Here is a 15,334-nt window from a genome sequence, read left to right as displayed (position 1 = left end):
CTGGTGGAGTGAAGGACGGCACGCTCTCCAGCGCCCAAAAGGATCGAAGCCCGGCGCTTCTGGACCCACGTTCACCACCAAACACCCCCAGGTGGACACGACAAACCGACTCTGCGAAGGATAGAAAAGGTGAGCTAAGTCAGCAGCTACAACTAATATCCTTCAAAGGCACACACTATCAGCAACACATTCAGGTCTGAATTTAAGCTTTATGTAAATGAGCAGCTTCTCACAACAGGTGGAGGATCATCAGTCCGCACGCCACGGCAGTGAGAAGCGAGCTGCACAATTCTCATCAATGTTCAAATATACTGCGTAACAAAATACCAAGTTACTGTTAACGATTATTCAGACAATCAATCACCTCTGATGTGTGCTGACAGCATGTGTCCCTCACCCGTCCTCCTTCACAGGCACGATGTGTCAAACCCAGGCGCGGTCCTCAGCGTCTCACAAACGAACGTCACAAGGTCGAGTTCCCGGCAATTCTGCTTGAATCACACATGGCTTAAATGCAGAATGCTATCTCATTATCTGCTTCAGCTGAAAGTCTTTAAGGTTGCACGTGAGCACCATCCACAGGTGCTGCACATTACGTTGATGAGGGTGAAGGACTCTTCTGCCAGCACCTCCTCCACAGACAATAAATCAGTTTGCATACCACCTGGAGAGCAAAGAAAAGAAAAGAACACCAAAACGTCCAGCCACACCCCCCCAACACACAACACCAGAGCATCTGTAGGGAACCCACGCAAACTTGAAAACATGTAAAGTCCACTCAGAAAGGACCAAATTGGAAGCAAACCCAGGACCTTCTTCACTGACTTAACCATGAAGAATCACAAATAGTATGGTACTGTATGGTACATCTGTTTGGAGTAGGCAGATCTCCAAAATTAGTCACCATGCAAGTAGGACACTCGTGAGGCAAGCCGCCAAGACACACAGACAACTCTAAAGCAGTTATACATTTGGAGAAACTAGACATAACGTTTTGTCCTCTCTCATGACCCACAGCGTCTTGGTGGAGTGTAAGAGAACAAATGCTGTGCGGCACTCTCATGGATGTTCAGTGCCAGTAACATGGCTGAAATGATGACGGTTGCACACATAGTGCTCAGGATGGATGTGGACTATTACACTGCTATTATGTGAAAGAGGCTGTACAAATTTCCTGGACTTTAGACAGAAAAAGTTCTGAAAACAATGAATAAATAAATAAGTAATAACAAATAATAATTAAAAAACCAATAACAAAATTGTGAACAGCCACTCATGGACTTAAAGAATTTTGTCCAGCAGCTGTGTCTCTCAAGTTACGTCGACGTCCTCACAGACAATGAAAATAATAATAAATCCAGATCGCCTTGTCCGCATTCTTCTCAGGTGTAGCCCGCTATTCCTGCGTACACCAAGGCTGCAGGTGGTCCAGCAGCATTAGATTGCAGTTCTCAGAAAAGTAAATAAATAAAAAGACAAAAACACAGGAAATCCGGTTCTGTGGCCCCCCTGTGAACACACAGTCCAGTGTGCATGCACAGCCGGACTGTGTGTTCACAGGGGGGATGCACATAAAACTTCTGTGCTCCTCTGTGGTGGGACAGGATGCACAGGTACCATGCTGTCCATGCGTGCATGAAGTATCTGAACCTTAAAGTTATTTCCAATGTGGTCCTTAGCAAAAATAAAATAAAAGAATGAAGCACTCTGGTGCTGACATTGTCCATCCAGCACGCTGTCCTCACATGCACAAGGGTCGCCACCAGCCCACCGCAATAAACTTAATTTTCACTTGTGTCCTCAGAAAAAGATGTAAACATAATAGTCTGGTTTGAGCAGCTCGTCTGTGGCAGGACAAGACGCATCCAGCCTGTTCACTCGCATGCACAGCCGGTGGGTGTCAGCCGGCTGCAAAGCCAGGTGGCTGGAGGCTGCTGAACACTTCTGGCCACTTCCAGAATTGCTGTTCCTCCACAATCATATAAAAGGAAACATGTGTCAACTCCTCACAAGTTGTCTCACATGTTGCGCATATTCTGAGTTGGAGAGACTAAGCGGTGAGGGATACAAGGTGCACGACTGACGATTTAGTGAAGGAGTTTATCGTGCACATTTTTTGGTCTGGTCAAAAAGCATGCTATATGCAAGCGCCACCCCGCAAGTGAGGCAAGGGGTCAGTGAATGGTGAGTGAACCTTGTGCTGAACTGTGTGAATTTCCCAGCAGATGCTGTTCGTAGGGTGTGACAAGCACAGTGAGATACTAGCCTTAATATAATTTTGTACCATGGTGAAGTCCAGATTGAAAAGATGTTCCTACTAGTTTGGCTAGTGGGGAGTCTCCCTTTGGTTGACCTAGTAGAGCCTTGTTCTCAAGTATGAGCAATTTGGTGTTTGAACCCCGCCCACTGTGGCCCTGCCACAAAGGTATGTCATTCAGTGACAATTTCAATGCATATTTGGTAACTCCAAGCTATATAATCCTGAATGCTTATTGGATTTAAGCATTCTCAGGTGATATATATTTGTGTAATGAGGGAGGGTGTGGCTTATAGTGATTAACACCCTACATCAAGATGTGCATAATTGTTAGACAGCTTCTTTAGCTCAGCTAAAATGGGACAAAAATGAAGCTCAACAGACACTGAAAGATCAAAAATTGCAAAATTCCTGTCAGAACAATGCAACACACTTGGAATGGTCAAGCTACTGAGACCCGATCACTGAACAATCAAATACCTTTGCAAATAGTCAACAATAGGTGTGGAAAGAAAGGAATGAAGAACAGATGCAAATTAACTGCAAAAGATTTCAGAAGGACTAAATGTGACAATACCGGGAACCCATTATCCTGATGAAAAGATGAAATGAGAGTGACTCTTGATAGATGAGCTGGCTCACTCCTCACTGTCATCATCGTGACAATCCCTCTTGGTCAACTGGTTGATGCGTAGATGACTGAACAGGCCAGGTCTTGATGTGCACTGTTTCTGACAGATGCCGCATGTGGTTGCTGATACTTTCTTCAAGCAGTGCTACAGCAAACAGTCATCATCATTCCAGAAGGCCATGATTTTTATGCAGGATGCAGCTGCTCCATCACATGCATCCAAGTACACCACTGTTTGTCTAGCCAGCAAAGGCCTCAAAGATGACAGAGTAATGACATGGCCCCTTTCCTCGCCTGACTGAAGCACTATTGAGATCTTGTGGGCTCTTCTTAAACATGAGATATACAGGGAGGGGAAAAAATACATCTCCTTGAACAACATTTGAAAAACTGACATCAACAAACTGACAGACTCCATGGATGGAAAGATCATGGCAGTTACTGAAAAGAAGGGTGGCTACATGAGATGAGATGAGATGAGATATACTTTATTGATTTCACAGTGGAGACATTATGTTTACACTCCAGTTACCCCAGACAGCAATTAGTCCACAATTATTACTTGTTTACCGTAATAATGGCACACATCAGAATTAAAGACAGCACATACACATTTGACATTGTTTATGTGCGCTAAGCTTGAAGAAGTCCGTTATCCGAATTGAGGCAAGTGGGTGAAGGCCACACAGCAACCCTGAGATGCGCCGCCGTCAGCTTGGGGGGAGGAATGGGGGCTGCAGCTAAAACTGCACCATCCCCGCAGAAGGGGAAAGGAATGACGTGAGCAGACGCCGGAGTGGGGAGTGTTTGATGGGGGATGGGGGGGGGCGGGGGAGGGAATGGAGCATGCTTCAGTCCTGTGAAAAGCAGTTTATTGTATTTGTGAGTTGAGATAAGAAACAGCCAAATGATCCCCAGGCCGAAGAAATTCCTCTGGAGGGAAAACAGTCGGGCAATTTGACCTGCAGGCTTAATAAGCCTGTAGTTTTGTGGTTTGAGCAGTGAAAAACACTTTTAACAATTTCACTTGAACAACCAAATCCCAATTATGAATTAAGAATATTCCCAATTATGAATTAAGAATATTCACTGGCTTCTGAAATCTTCAACTTCAACTGCAAGGCGCACATCTGCTCCAAGATGTCATCCAATTTGCGCCTGAGTTCAAGAGTCATCGCAGTCTGAGAATTCACTGCCTTGCCAACCTTGTTAATCATGATGGACAAGCGAGGGGCCGTGGTTCTTGATGACGCTGTCTTGCCAATTTTCCGGTAGATCAGGGCAGCACATAAGCCAAAAAGTACCAGCCCTGCTACCATAAGACCAAAAATGAATAAATCCTCAACAGAGAAACGCGCCAAGCATGCCACACGCCAGGAACTCCAGGAGTTGAGAACATAGCCCGCAGGATGCATTCCATCTGGGCAGGTAGGATCCCCCGGTCCTGACCTTCTTGTAGAAAAAATGGTGACAATAGCATTCAGAGACCAGCTGATCAATTCTATGGTTAATCCAATAGTAGTCCAATAGATCCAGTATCCAATATAATTTGAGAAATTCACAGTCTGGTGAAGTAGGGACTTGAAGGTTAAAGCAGAGAACAGAGATAAGGGAGAGTGAAGGAGATGCGACCGCCCTCATCGGAGTCCCAATATTAGTCACTGAATATTTTTAAAATGTGTTTATTTGTTATACTTACTCTAATAAATGAAAATAAACAGGTGAGATTGTTGTGGCTGGCGTGCCTGGCTGGCTTTTGTTGGTCTTCTGTTTCTGTCTTTTGGTCTTCCTTCCAGGTGGTGCGCATTTGGGACTGAGTGGCTGTGTGGCTGAGTTACCAGGACCTCACCCTGATCACCTGAGGCTGATCACCTGCGGCTCATCAGGACTCACAGCTGTGGTGCATCTACACGGATTGGAACATGGTGGCATTTAAGTCTGGAGTACACAGTGTGTATTTGCCAGAGACTCAACCTTGTGACCAGACGGGTGAGATCGTCGTCTCGAGAGCCATCTCATCATCAGTGGATGCAGAGAACGTCCAGGTTTGATGCATGGTCTGTGAAAGAGGAGAGGGTGAGGTCTCACGCTCGTCAGCACACTTCCTGAGGTATGTCAGGTTTTGTGACTAACATTTGTACAGTCAGTAAATGTGGTGTCCCTCACACCTTATTATATTGAGCTGTTATGTTAGTCGTTTTAATCAGCTTCCACTGCAGTGAATTTGTGAACAGGGTGTTCCATGCCTGCAGGGTGGGAAGCTGATTGGTAATTAAGCCAGGAAGTGTTTGCTGTTTGTACACCTTTGAGCGGTCTCTCTGTGTGTGGAGTGTGGACTCACATGATGATTTCTTCATTCACAGACTCGGTTTGTCGCGGCCACCTGGGGGGTGTCGGCGGGGTCCTTGGGTCCGAACTGGTTCTGGCTCCGGACCGTTAGTGCTGCTGGGAGCACACCGTAATCCACCATGCCAGACCGCGCACTCTTTTGTTATATTTATCACATCACTGTTATGTTTATTAAACTCTGTTATCCTTTGTACCATGCTCTGCTTATTTTATACTGGGTCCTTCAAACGCTGGTCGGTTCTCCGGGCTGCGTCCGACACATAACAGAGATGGGAAAAAGTTGTTTTTCCTTTAGTTGTACAACACAGTAATCCAGGGCAGCACAGTGGCTTCGTCTTTTAACAGTGTTGCCTCACAGCAAGAAGGTTTCAGGTTCACTTCTAACCTGGTCCTTTCTGTGTGGAGTTTCCAAGTTCTCCCCTGTTTGTGTGGGATCCCTCCTGGTGCTCCATCTTCTTTCCACTTCCAGAGACCTGCAGGTTAGGTCAAGTGGACACTTTAAATTGACCGTAGGTGTGTGAATGTGTAAGGGTGAGTGTAAATGTGTTGGTCTGTCTATATGTGGCCCTATGATAAACTAGCATCCTGTCCAAGGTGTATTCCAACTCTCCGCCAATGACCGCTGGGATAGGCTCCAGCTCCCCGTGACCCTTAATTGGAATAAGCGGGTATAGAAAGTGAATGAATGAATGAAAGGAACACAAATTGCCTAATCGTGCACACAGTGTACATTTATGCAGCTCCTCATGCAGTTTTTCAGTATATTTTCTAATTTATGGCTAACCCTGCATACAGTGAGCACTGTTTATTTTTGTCACTATTTCTATAATGAACTCTGTTTTTGTGACATTTGTGGTCACTGTCTGTTGTTTGCATTGTTTCCTTTTAAAATGAGGTGAAAAGAAAACCAACCACATTTTGTTGTAACATTAAAATTGTATATATTCTCGACTGCAACTCAGCCTATAGTGATACACACAGACAGGAGCAGAAAAATAAAAATAAGTCTGACAAGGACAGTAGGCAGAACAGTATATAAGTATAGAAAGTTACCAGATGCACAATGTTTCTACCTTGTCCTGCTGCTGTTTGTTCAATGCATCCCTCTGCGTGCACTCCACCTCCATGCCTGCTAATGCCAAGTCCTGCTGCAGGGCTGCCAGCTTCTCTGTCAGGCCAAAGTTTTCTGCTTCCTTCTGGGATAAAGCCTGGGCACATCCAATTACAATGCCACGGTTATGTGCAATACACCTCATGAAAAGAAGTCTGCTTGGCTCCAGATCAAAGTACATCACTGTCAGACTTTCACTGAGAGTTCAGGGACTGACCAGGATACAGACGAGACACATGGTGTTTGAATAGACAGTGAGAAATATAATGATGTTTCTGAGCTGTACAGACAAAAAAAAGCTCTCTAATTACTGAACTATATACTTTTACATTGCAGTTAGGCCCATATGTATTTGAACAATAACTTAAGAAAAGTGAAATTTAGGACAGAGTCTTCCATTTGCTTTTGGAGAATCCTGAATCAACATTTTGGTTCACTAGCTTTCCCTGACCCATTGAAGCTATGAGTAGTGAAGCAAGAGGCCAAAGCTTTTGTATGCTCATTCCCTCAAATCACAGTCACTGATGCTTGTAATCCCAGTGTTATCAAGGTGTACTGTAGCTTCCCTCACCAATCTGAACTTTAAGAAGTATATACCATTTAAAATAAACTGCAGCCCTTTTATCTGCTGACTTGTCAATGAAATGATGATGGAAAGAAAGGCATCAGAGGGCTGATGCACACCATGCATGTTAAGGTGGTAAATGGTTTATTAACTAATTTGGAATCAAACTCTGCATAAGTGTTATTGTTATTGGATCGTAGCGCTGTATTTGATATGATGGATCATGGTGTTCTATTGAACAGACATGAGAATTATTTTGGTATCTGTGGTACAGTTATCTCGTGGCTGAGGTCATATTTATTGGGCCGATCCCAGTGTGTTGTCAACAATGTCTCATCTGATTTTCCAGTGGCTTGGTGTCCCTCAGGGTTCAGTTCTTAGCCCATTGTTATGTTCCCTGTATGTAGCTCAGTTGGGTAAGATCACTCGTGGCTTTGGGCTGAACTTTCATTGTTACGCTGATGATTTGTAGTTGTATCTGCCTCTTGTAGTTGTATCTGTATCTGTAGGAGATGGGACTAACAGTGCTACTCTGAGCAAAAATTAGGCCTATTTAGTTGCTGTGAGGAGTAGAATGTCAACTAACTTTCATTTTTCAAATTCAAGCAAGACTGGGATGATGGTCATTGGGCCACCAAAACTGAAACTTGAGTAATTTACTATTTCTCTGGGTGACTGCATGATTCAGTGCAGTGAGACTGGAATCTTGGTGTGTTGATGAGTCGTTTGATGCACATATTAAAGAGGTGATAAGATTGGCACTTGGATCATTTGCAAAATTTTGCAAAGATCAGACCAATTTTATCTTTGGCTGATGCGGAGGTATTGATCCATGGTTTGCTTCATCCAGAATAGATTTTTGTAATGCTTTGTTTTCAGGTTTGCAGATCGTCCAGAATGCAGCTGCTCGAGTTTTGACTCGAACATGAAAATTTGATCACATACGTAACTCCAGTGCTGTGTGTGCACCATTATTTGCATTGAGTGAAAATATCATGTGATGTAATTTTGTATGCTAACGGTGTTATCATGTGTAGCAGGTGTCAGATGCCTCAAGCCATTAGGCTGTTAATCCACAATTAGTGAGGAAATAAGTGGGTCATAATTTTAATGCTGGGCAGCACAGTGGCTTAGTGGTTAGCACTGTTGCCTCACAGCGAGAAGGTTGTGGGTTCAATTCCCGTGGCCTTTCAGTGTGGAGTTTGCATGTTCTCGGCGTGTTTGCATGGGTTTTCTCCGGGTGCTCCGGTTTCCTCCCACATCCAAAGACATGCGGGTTAGGTGGATTGGAATCTTTAAATTGTCTGTAGGTGTGTGTGTGGGTGTGTCTGTGTTTGTTTGTCTGTTTGTGGCCCTGCGACTGGCATCCTGTCCTGGGTGTACCCCGCCTTGCACTCTATGGCTGCTGGGATAGGCTCCAGCCCCCCGTGACTCTTAATTGGACTAAGCGGTAGAAGGTGAATGAATGAATAATTTTAATGCTCACACCAAAGAAAAACCATTATGAGAACCACTGTTCAGTCCCTCAAAATATCATGCAATAAACACTCAAACAGAAGTTATCCTCTTAGCTGAGCTTATTGGTAAGATGCTAATGGTATTTGCATTTGTAGTACCTATCTAGTAGCTAGTATCTTGAGGACATTAGGTTAAGTTCATCCATGATTACTGAGGAAATAAGGGGACCAAAATTTTTATTAGCCACACCAATGTAAAACCGTTATGAGAACCACAGCTCAGCACTGCAAAAATATGATTTAATAAAAACCAGAACCAAGGTTAGCCTGTTAGCTGAGCTTGTCAGTGTTCAGATCTCAATTGTTCTGCCCATATATGGGCTATGAACCCGTACGCACACACACACACATAAGGTTATACTGTATATAGGATTTTGTTCACATACAGACATCGCATCAATGCACAGGGTAATAACACACACCTGCAAAACAGCATGGCAACCAACTTTCCAATTACTATTGGTCCAATTAAAAAGGGGGGCACACACAAAAATTGCTGTAATCCCTGTATTCAACCATTATTTGCATGTAACAACCTCAAATTAAATCAGACAGTCTGTACTATGACCTCATATTGCATGACCCATGTACCAACCAAAAACATGATTGGTAGCACACTACTTCCACTTTTCTGTCCATTTGTACAGTGCATATTCACTTTTTCCACATTTTGTTATGTTACAGCAGCCCAGTGTCATGTTTTTTTGTGCTCCCGTGACGAAATGAGTCAAATTTCTGTGACTGTGTTTTTTTTAAGTCACTATTCCTAACCCTACTCCTACCCCAACCCTAACCTTAACCATAACCTAATCTTACTCTTTCCTCCTGTCATGGTCCTGCCCTTGATGTGCTTTCTGTTATGACTTTTTCATTGATCTTTGCTTTCTTGTTCTGTACATCTGTATTTGCATTCCTGCCATGTTCATGTTTTCATTGGTTTTGTTTTCTATTCATCATTCATGTATTGTGTAGTTTTGTCTTAGTAGCTGTTTTGCCACATTGTTTTCATTAATTGTTACCTTAGTTTTCACTTCAGTCTTGGTTTTGTTCTGTTTATTTAATTTCTTGTATTATGCTTTAGTCTGGCCTTTTCTGTGAAGTTTACTTTTGTCTCTGCTTTTGTTTTCAGTTTATCACTTAGTCTTCTGTTTAGTCATTTTAGGCATTATCTGTTATTCTGTAGTCTGTGGGTTTGTTTGCCATTTTGTTCTTGTTAGTTTTTATACTCTAGCCATGGTCAGTTCCGTTCTAGTTTTGTCTTAGTCTTTTATATTCTGGCAGGTCTGTCCACTTTAACATGTACTAGTTTTTGGGGTCATTTCTTTCTGTTTGCATGTCATGATGTTTAGTTGTTTTTTTCTGTTTTCTTTCATCTCTGTCTCATTGCACTTGTCTCTGCATTTTGTTAATTTCTGTTTTTTCTTCATCAGAATTACCTTTTGGTTTTTGCTGTTCAGTATTTTTGCACTAAGTCACGCCCACCTGAACTTTTCTGTTTCTTCTGTTTGCCAGGCCCTCTTCCTGGTTCTTCCAACACACCTGTTCTCACTTTCCTCATTTCCACCTTGGTTATTTAAACTCTCTGTCTTCACTCAAGCCCCGCCAGTTCGTTGATTTTCACAGTCCTCGTACCAGTCTTTTCATAGCTCTGCCTTGTTTTGCCGTGTACTGACCCAGCTCTGTTTTGTGACCTCGTCTTGCTGCTGCCCACGTACTTTGTCTGCTTGTGTTAAAGACCTGAGCCTGCCTTTTTGACGACGCCCTGGCCTGCTGACTATTTGTACCTCTGCATCCATGACTGCCTAACTGTGTACCGAATCCAAGCTCATTTTTTGACCGATAAAGCCTTTCAATTTCAATTCCATTGTCTGTGAGTTTTTGCATTTGGGTCCCACAACCTTTGCTGCCACATCACATCGAGTTCCAGACACCTCCCACTCTAACCAAGTCTTCTTGAATATGATGCCACAAGCTTGGCGCATCTATCTTTGGGCAGTTTTGCTCTTTCCTCTTTGTAGCACATTTCAAGCTCTATCAGGTTGGATGGAGAGCGTTGGTGCACAGACATTTTCAGATCTCTCCAGAGATGGTCAATCAGATTCAGGTCTGAGCTCTGGCTGAGCCAGTCAAGGACATTCAGAGTTGTCCTGAAGTCACTCCTTTGATATCTCGGCTGCATGCTTAGGGTCATTGTCCTGCTGAAAGATGAACCATTTCCCCAGTCGGAGATAAAGAGTGCTCTGGAGCAGGTTTTCACCCAGGGTGTCTCTGTACATTGCTGCAGTCATCTTTAGCTCAATCCTGACTACCGTATTTCCTTAATTTAACTCTTCAGCATTTATTTTTTTCAAACTATGCTCAGGCCCAGCGCCTAAACAAGGCAGGCCTTTATTCAAGGCCAGAAATTATTGACAAAATGCTGTTTGCTGCCTGGACTGTAATATGGTGTTAGTTTTCATGCATATCCCTGGGTGTGGCGAACCAAAGACAACCGCTTTAGATCAGTGCCCTCTGCATCACTGCATACGCTCTCCAAGGCCATCTCCGTAGCGTGATGTGCACCTCCCAAAAATTTAAACTACACGTAACAACAGAGACTGCAAGAGCTGTGATTGGTTACTTCTCCAGTTTCACTCCTTTCTCTCCTGTCATATTTTAAAAGTTTTTGCAGTGTGCATGCTGATTACATTTTGATCATGGAACAAATAGAGGAACGTTTTGCAGAAAAGTCTGCAAATACGACTAACTTTACGACACAGAGTTGAAAAACTACAGAGACGCTCAAATGACCCGCAATTCATGGAGGGAAATTGCATATAATGAGTTTGGAAGTTGATGATTGTATAAAGAAGTGGAGGTTGTTGAGGGAGAAACTGTTCCAGAAAAAGGGAGAAAAAAAATGACCAGCAACCATAGACTGCATATATACCAGGGACAGTGGTGGGGCAGATGGAAAGAAAGTCCTGCCTTGTTGTCCACATCGCATCTCCTACTATTCCAGCAATAAATTGTATTACAACACACACCAATGTGACGGAGAACTTCGAAAGGGTCATGCCCACGTTGAAGTCATTGCATGGCCACAGAGTTACGGAGTTGTAGAATCAAAAATCAGGCCCGGTGCTTAGAAGGCAGGCATTTGCTTTTTTCAGACAAAGTTTTGACCCGGCCATTAAATGACACAGGTCCCTATTCAAGGCCAGGTGTTTAATTGACACCAACGTGGTCAATCTTTGTCTTATCAGACCAGAGAATTTTGTTTCTCATGGTCTGAAAGTCCTTTATGTTACTCCATGTGGGTTGTCATGTGCCTTTTACTAAGGAGTGGCTTCCGTCTGGCCACTCTACCATACAAGGCAGATTGGTGGATGGCTGCAGAGATGGTTGTCCTTCTGGAAGGTTCTCCGCTCTGCACAGAGGATTGCTGGAGCTCTGACAGAGTGACCATCAAGTTCTTGTTCACCTCCCTGACTAAGGTCCTTCTCCCCAATCGCTCAGTTTAGATGGTTGGCCAGCTCCAGGAAGAGTCCTGGTGGATCCAAACTTCTTCCATTTACAGATGATGAAGGCCATTGTGCTCATTGGGGCCTTCCAAGCAGCAGAACTGTTTCTGTACCCTTCCCCAGATTTGTGCCTCGAGACAATCCTGTCTCAGAGGTCATGCTTGTTTTGTGCTCTGAAATACACCGTCTATTGTGGGACCTTATATGTAGACAGATGTATGCCTTTCCAAATCATGTCCAATCAACTGAATTTACCCCATGTAGACCTCAATTAAGCTGTAGAAACATCTCAAGGATAATCAGTAGAAACAGGATGCACCTGAGCTCAATTTTGAGCTTCATGGCAAAGGCTGTGAATACTTATGTTGTGTGTGCGTGTGCGTGTGCTCCCGGTCCTGCTTTCATGTCTGTGTCTTAGTGTTAGTTAGTGTCCTGTCCCCTGTCATTGCTTGTCATACATGTGTGTCCTTTTGTGGGTCATCCTTTGTACTTGTCCTTGGTCTTTCTGCTGCATCTGTGTTCCATCCTTGGCCTGTGTTTTGTCGCATGTGTTCCTTGGGTTCATTGTGTTTTGTTCACTTGGTTTGGCTACTCTGCCACTCCTCACTTCCACAGTGTTTTGTGTTTATGTTTCTGGATGTAGTTTTTGGATATGGTTCAGTTCTCTTTGTTGTTAAATTCATGATTGTTCCTTTTCATGTGTTAGTTGTTTCCTCTGTTGCCAGTTATGCACTCCTGAGTTCCACATTGCTTTCCTGTTTGAGTCCCTTGGTTTTTGTTCAGTTCTTATTTGATCGCCTCTTTTTATGTGTTAGTTTATTTGAGATGTTTATCTAGTATTTCCTTATGTTACACTGTTTAGACTCTTGAGTTCTTAATTTTTTTCTTTGGAGTGTTTGGATCTACATTTTAGTTCTGTTGTTTTTGACATATTTCATGAAGTTTAATTATTATGTTTTATCCTTGACTCACCTACAGATGCCACCTTTTTGTTGTCACTTGACCTTTGACTTTTTCACACACCTGTCTTTCATTTACTCATTAGTTCATTTTGCATTTAAGCCACACCTCTGTCCCTGTGAGTTTGCCAGCTGTTTCACATTACTTCCTTGGATTGTGAGTGTTCAGAATTTGCCTGCTAGCTATTTGTGCTTCTGTGTGATCGCTTGAGTGATGACTCATTTTCCCACTGACACTGTTTGAACTTTGCTCGGGTGTTTATTTTGGACCCTCTTGCCATGCCTTGTTTTTGCCCTTGTTTGGAAGTTTGGCCACTATTTGGACAATAAATTGCCACAGTGTTTGCACATAAAGCTTGCCTCATCGCTGCCTGCATTGTGGGTTCAACCTTCTGTAGTTAAATCATAACAACTTATGTGTTGTGTGGGCCGCTGAAGAGGAGGTACTGCTGGCCCACCATCACCAGAGGGCGCCCTGCCTGGAGTGCGGGCTCCAGGCACCAGAGGGCGCCGCCGCCTCACGGGAGCAGCCTCGGTGACAGCTGTCACCCATCACCTGAGACAGCTGACGGCAATCATCAGTGGGGTATATCAGCAGGACGGCATCTCCACCTCATTGCCGAGATATCGTTTCTACCAGAGAGGTAACATATCAAAGCCTACTGAGTACACAGTTTTGACTGAGCTAGTTATTGGTTTACTGTTCCAACGAGAGGTGGAGGTACCTTTCCTGCCGTTCGGAGTTCTGGGTGCAAACGCACCCCCATCTAACTGTTCTTTTTCCCTCGCCAGCAGTACCAGGTCCGACACGCGGAGGCAGTGGCCACCTGGGAGTTCGGGACTTGGCGGCTCCAGTATTCCCGGGGTCCTGTGGCGGAGGAAGCCGTGTGGTTCCGGTCTTACCTTGGAGAGGCGTCTCCTATCTTCGAGCCTGCCCACACGACACCTTTGTGTATTGACTTTTGTCCATTTCTGTAATTGGTTGTATTCGTTGTGCACATTCACAACAGTAAAGCGTTGTTATTTTGACTTACTCCATTGTCCGTTCATTTGCGCCCCCTGTTGTGGGTTTGTGTTCCTACACTTTCCCAACAGGATATCTCGGCCAGCGTCATGGATCCCGAGGGGCGTCAACCGGCTGTTGAACGGCCAATGGAAGAACAAGGCACACAGGCGTCCACAGGAGGGGTAATCGGTGAGTTGCAGCGGATCCTCACCGCTTTCACGACTCGGTTAGACTTGATGGCCGAGCAGAACGCCCTCCTGAACCGCAGGGTGGAGGCTCTCGCCGCGCAGGTGGAAGCGCGCCCTCCGGGCGCCGCTGCGGCTCTCCCTCCCGTAGACCCTGTGCGTGACAGCGACGTTCCACTGGTTGTCCAACGACCCCCCCCACCATCCCCTGAAGCATACATAAGCCCCCCGGAGCCGTACGGAGGCTGTGTGGAGACGTGCGCGGATTTCCTTATGCAGTGTTCGCTCGTCTTCGCACAGCGTCCCGTCATGTACGCGACCGACGCTAGCAAAGTAGCTTATGTGATAAATCTGCTTCGTGGTGAGGCACGCACTGGGGCTACAGCGCTCTGGGAGCAAAGTTCACGGCTCCTTCTGACATATGATGGGTTTGTGAGGGAGCTCAGAACAGTGTTCGATCACCCTAATAGAGGAGAGACCGCTTCAGCCGTGCTGCTGTCAATGAGACAGGGGCGCCGGAGCGCAGCTGCCTATGCAGTCGACTTCCGCATCGCGGCTGCGAGGTCCGGCTGGAATAACACTGCCCTCCGCGCCGCCTTCGTAAACGGACTGTCATTGGTCCTCAAGGAGCACCTGGTGGCTAAGGACGAACCGCGGGATTTGGATGGGCTTATCGATCTTGTCATACGATTAGACAATCGGTTAAATGAGCGCCGTCGGGAACGAGACGAAGGGCGTGGCCAGGCACACGTCGTCCCTCTCCCTTCCGGTTCCAACCGCGTTCCGCCCTCCCCACGCTCCACGGCCCCTGCGCTCCGTGCGATCACAGCTCCCCCTGCTGACGAAGCTATGGACACGAGTAGGGCAACATTTAGGGCACCGGCCACACAGAGGAGGCTGGCCCGCGGAGCGTGTTTTGTTTGTGGCTCGATTGAGCATCAGGTACGAGACTGCCCCGAGCGGTTAAACACCAACGCCCGCCCCTAGACACTGGGCTAGGGGGGGGCCGAGACGTGCACGTGGGACACACCCACATCGCCACACGACTCCCAGTTACAATCCTTTATGAGGATTTAACCCTGAAGGCCCCAGCACTGGTGGACACGGGCTCAGAAGGGAATTTGCTTGATAGCAAATGGGCCAGGGAGATAGGGTTCCCTCTGGTGGCACTTACCTCGCCTGTGCAGGTACGGGCACTAGATGGCTCCCTACTCCCTCCAATCACTCACAAGACACCACCAGTAACTCTGG

At 45.3% G+C, this 15,334-nt stretch overlaps 1 protein-coding gene across 1 annotated transcript in view; it reads right to left on the bottom strand.

Annotated features, from left to right (window-relative positions):
* Positions 1-15,334, bottom strand: part of crocc2 (ciliary rootlet coiled-coil, rootletin family member 2) — a 326,949-nt gene that overhangs the window by 98,875 nt on the left and 212,740 nt on the right. The window contains exon 21 of the mRNA XM_034179233.1: positions 6,311-6,445. Within this exon, the coding sequence (XP_034035124.1) occupies positions 6,311-6,445 (135 nt within the window). The remainder of the gene's footprint in view (positions 1-6,310; positions 6,446-15,334) is intronic.

This window comes from Thalassophryne amazonica, chromosome 10 (genome assembly GCF_902500255.1).
Source record: "Thalassophryne amazonica chromosome 10, fThaAma1.1, whole genome shotgun sequence".
NCBI lineage: Eukaryota > Metazoa > Chordata > Actinopteri > Batrachoidiformes > Batrachoididae > Thalassophryne > Thalassophryne amazonica.
Note: the sequence above shows the minus strand (reverse complement) of the source record. Positions and strands in the feature narration are given on the sequence as shown.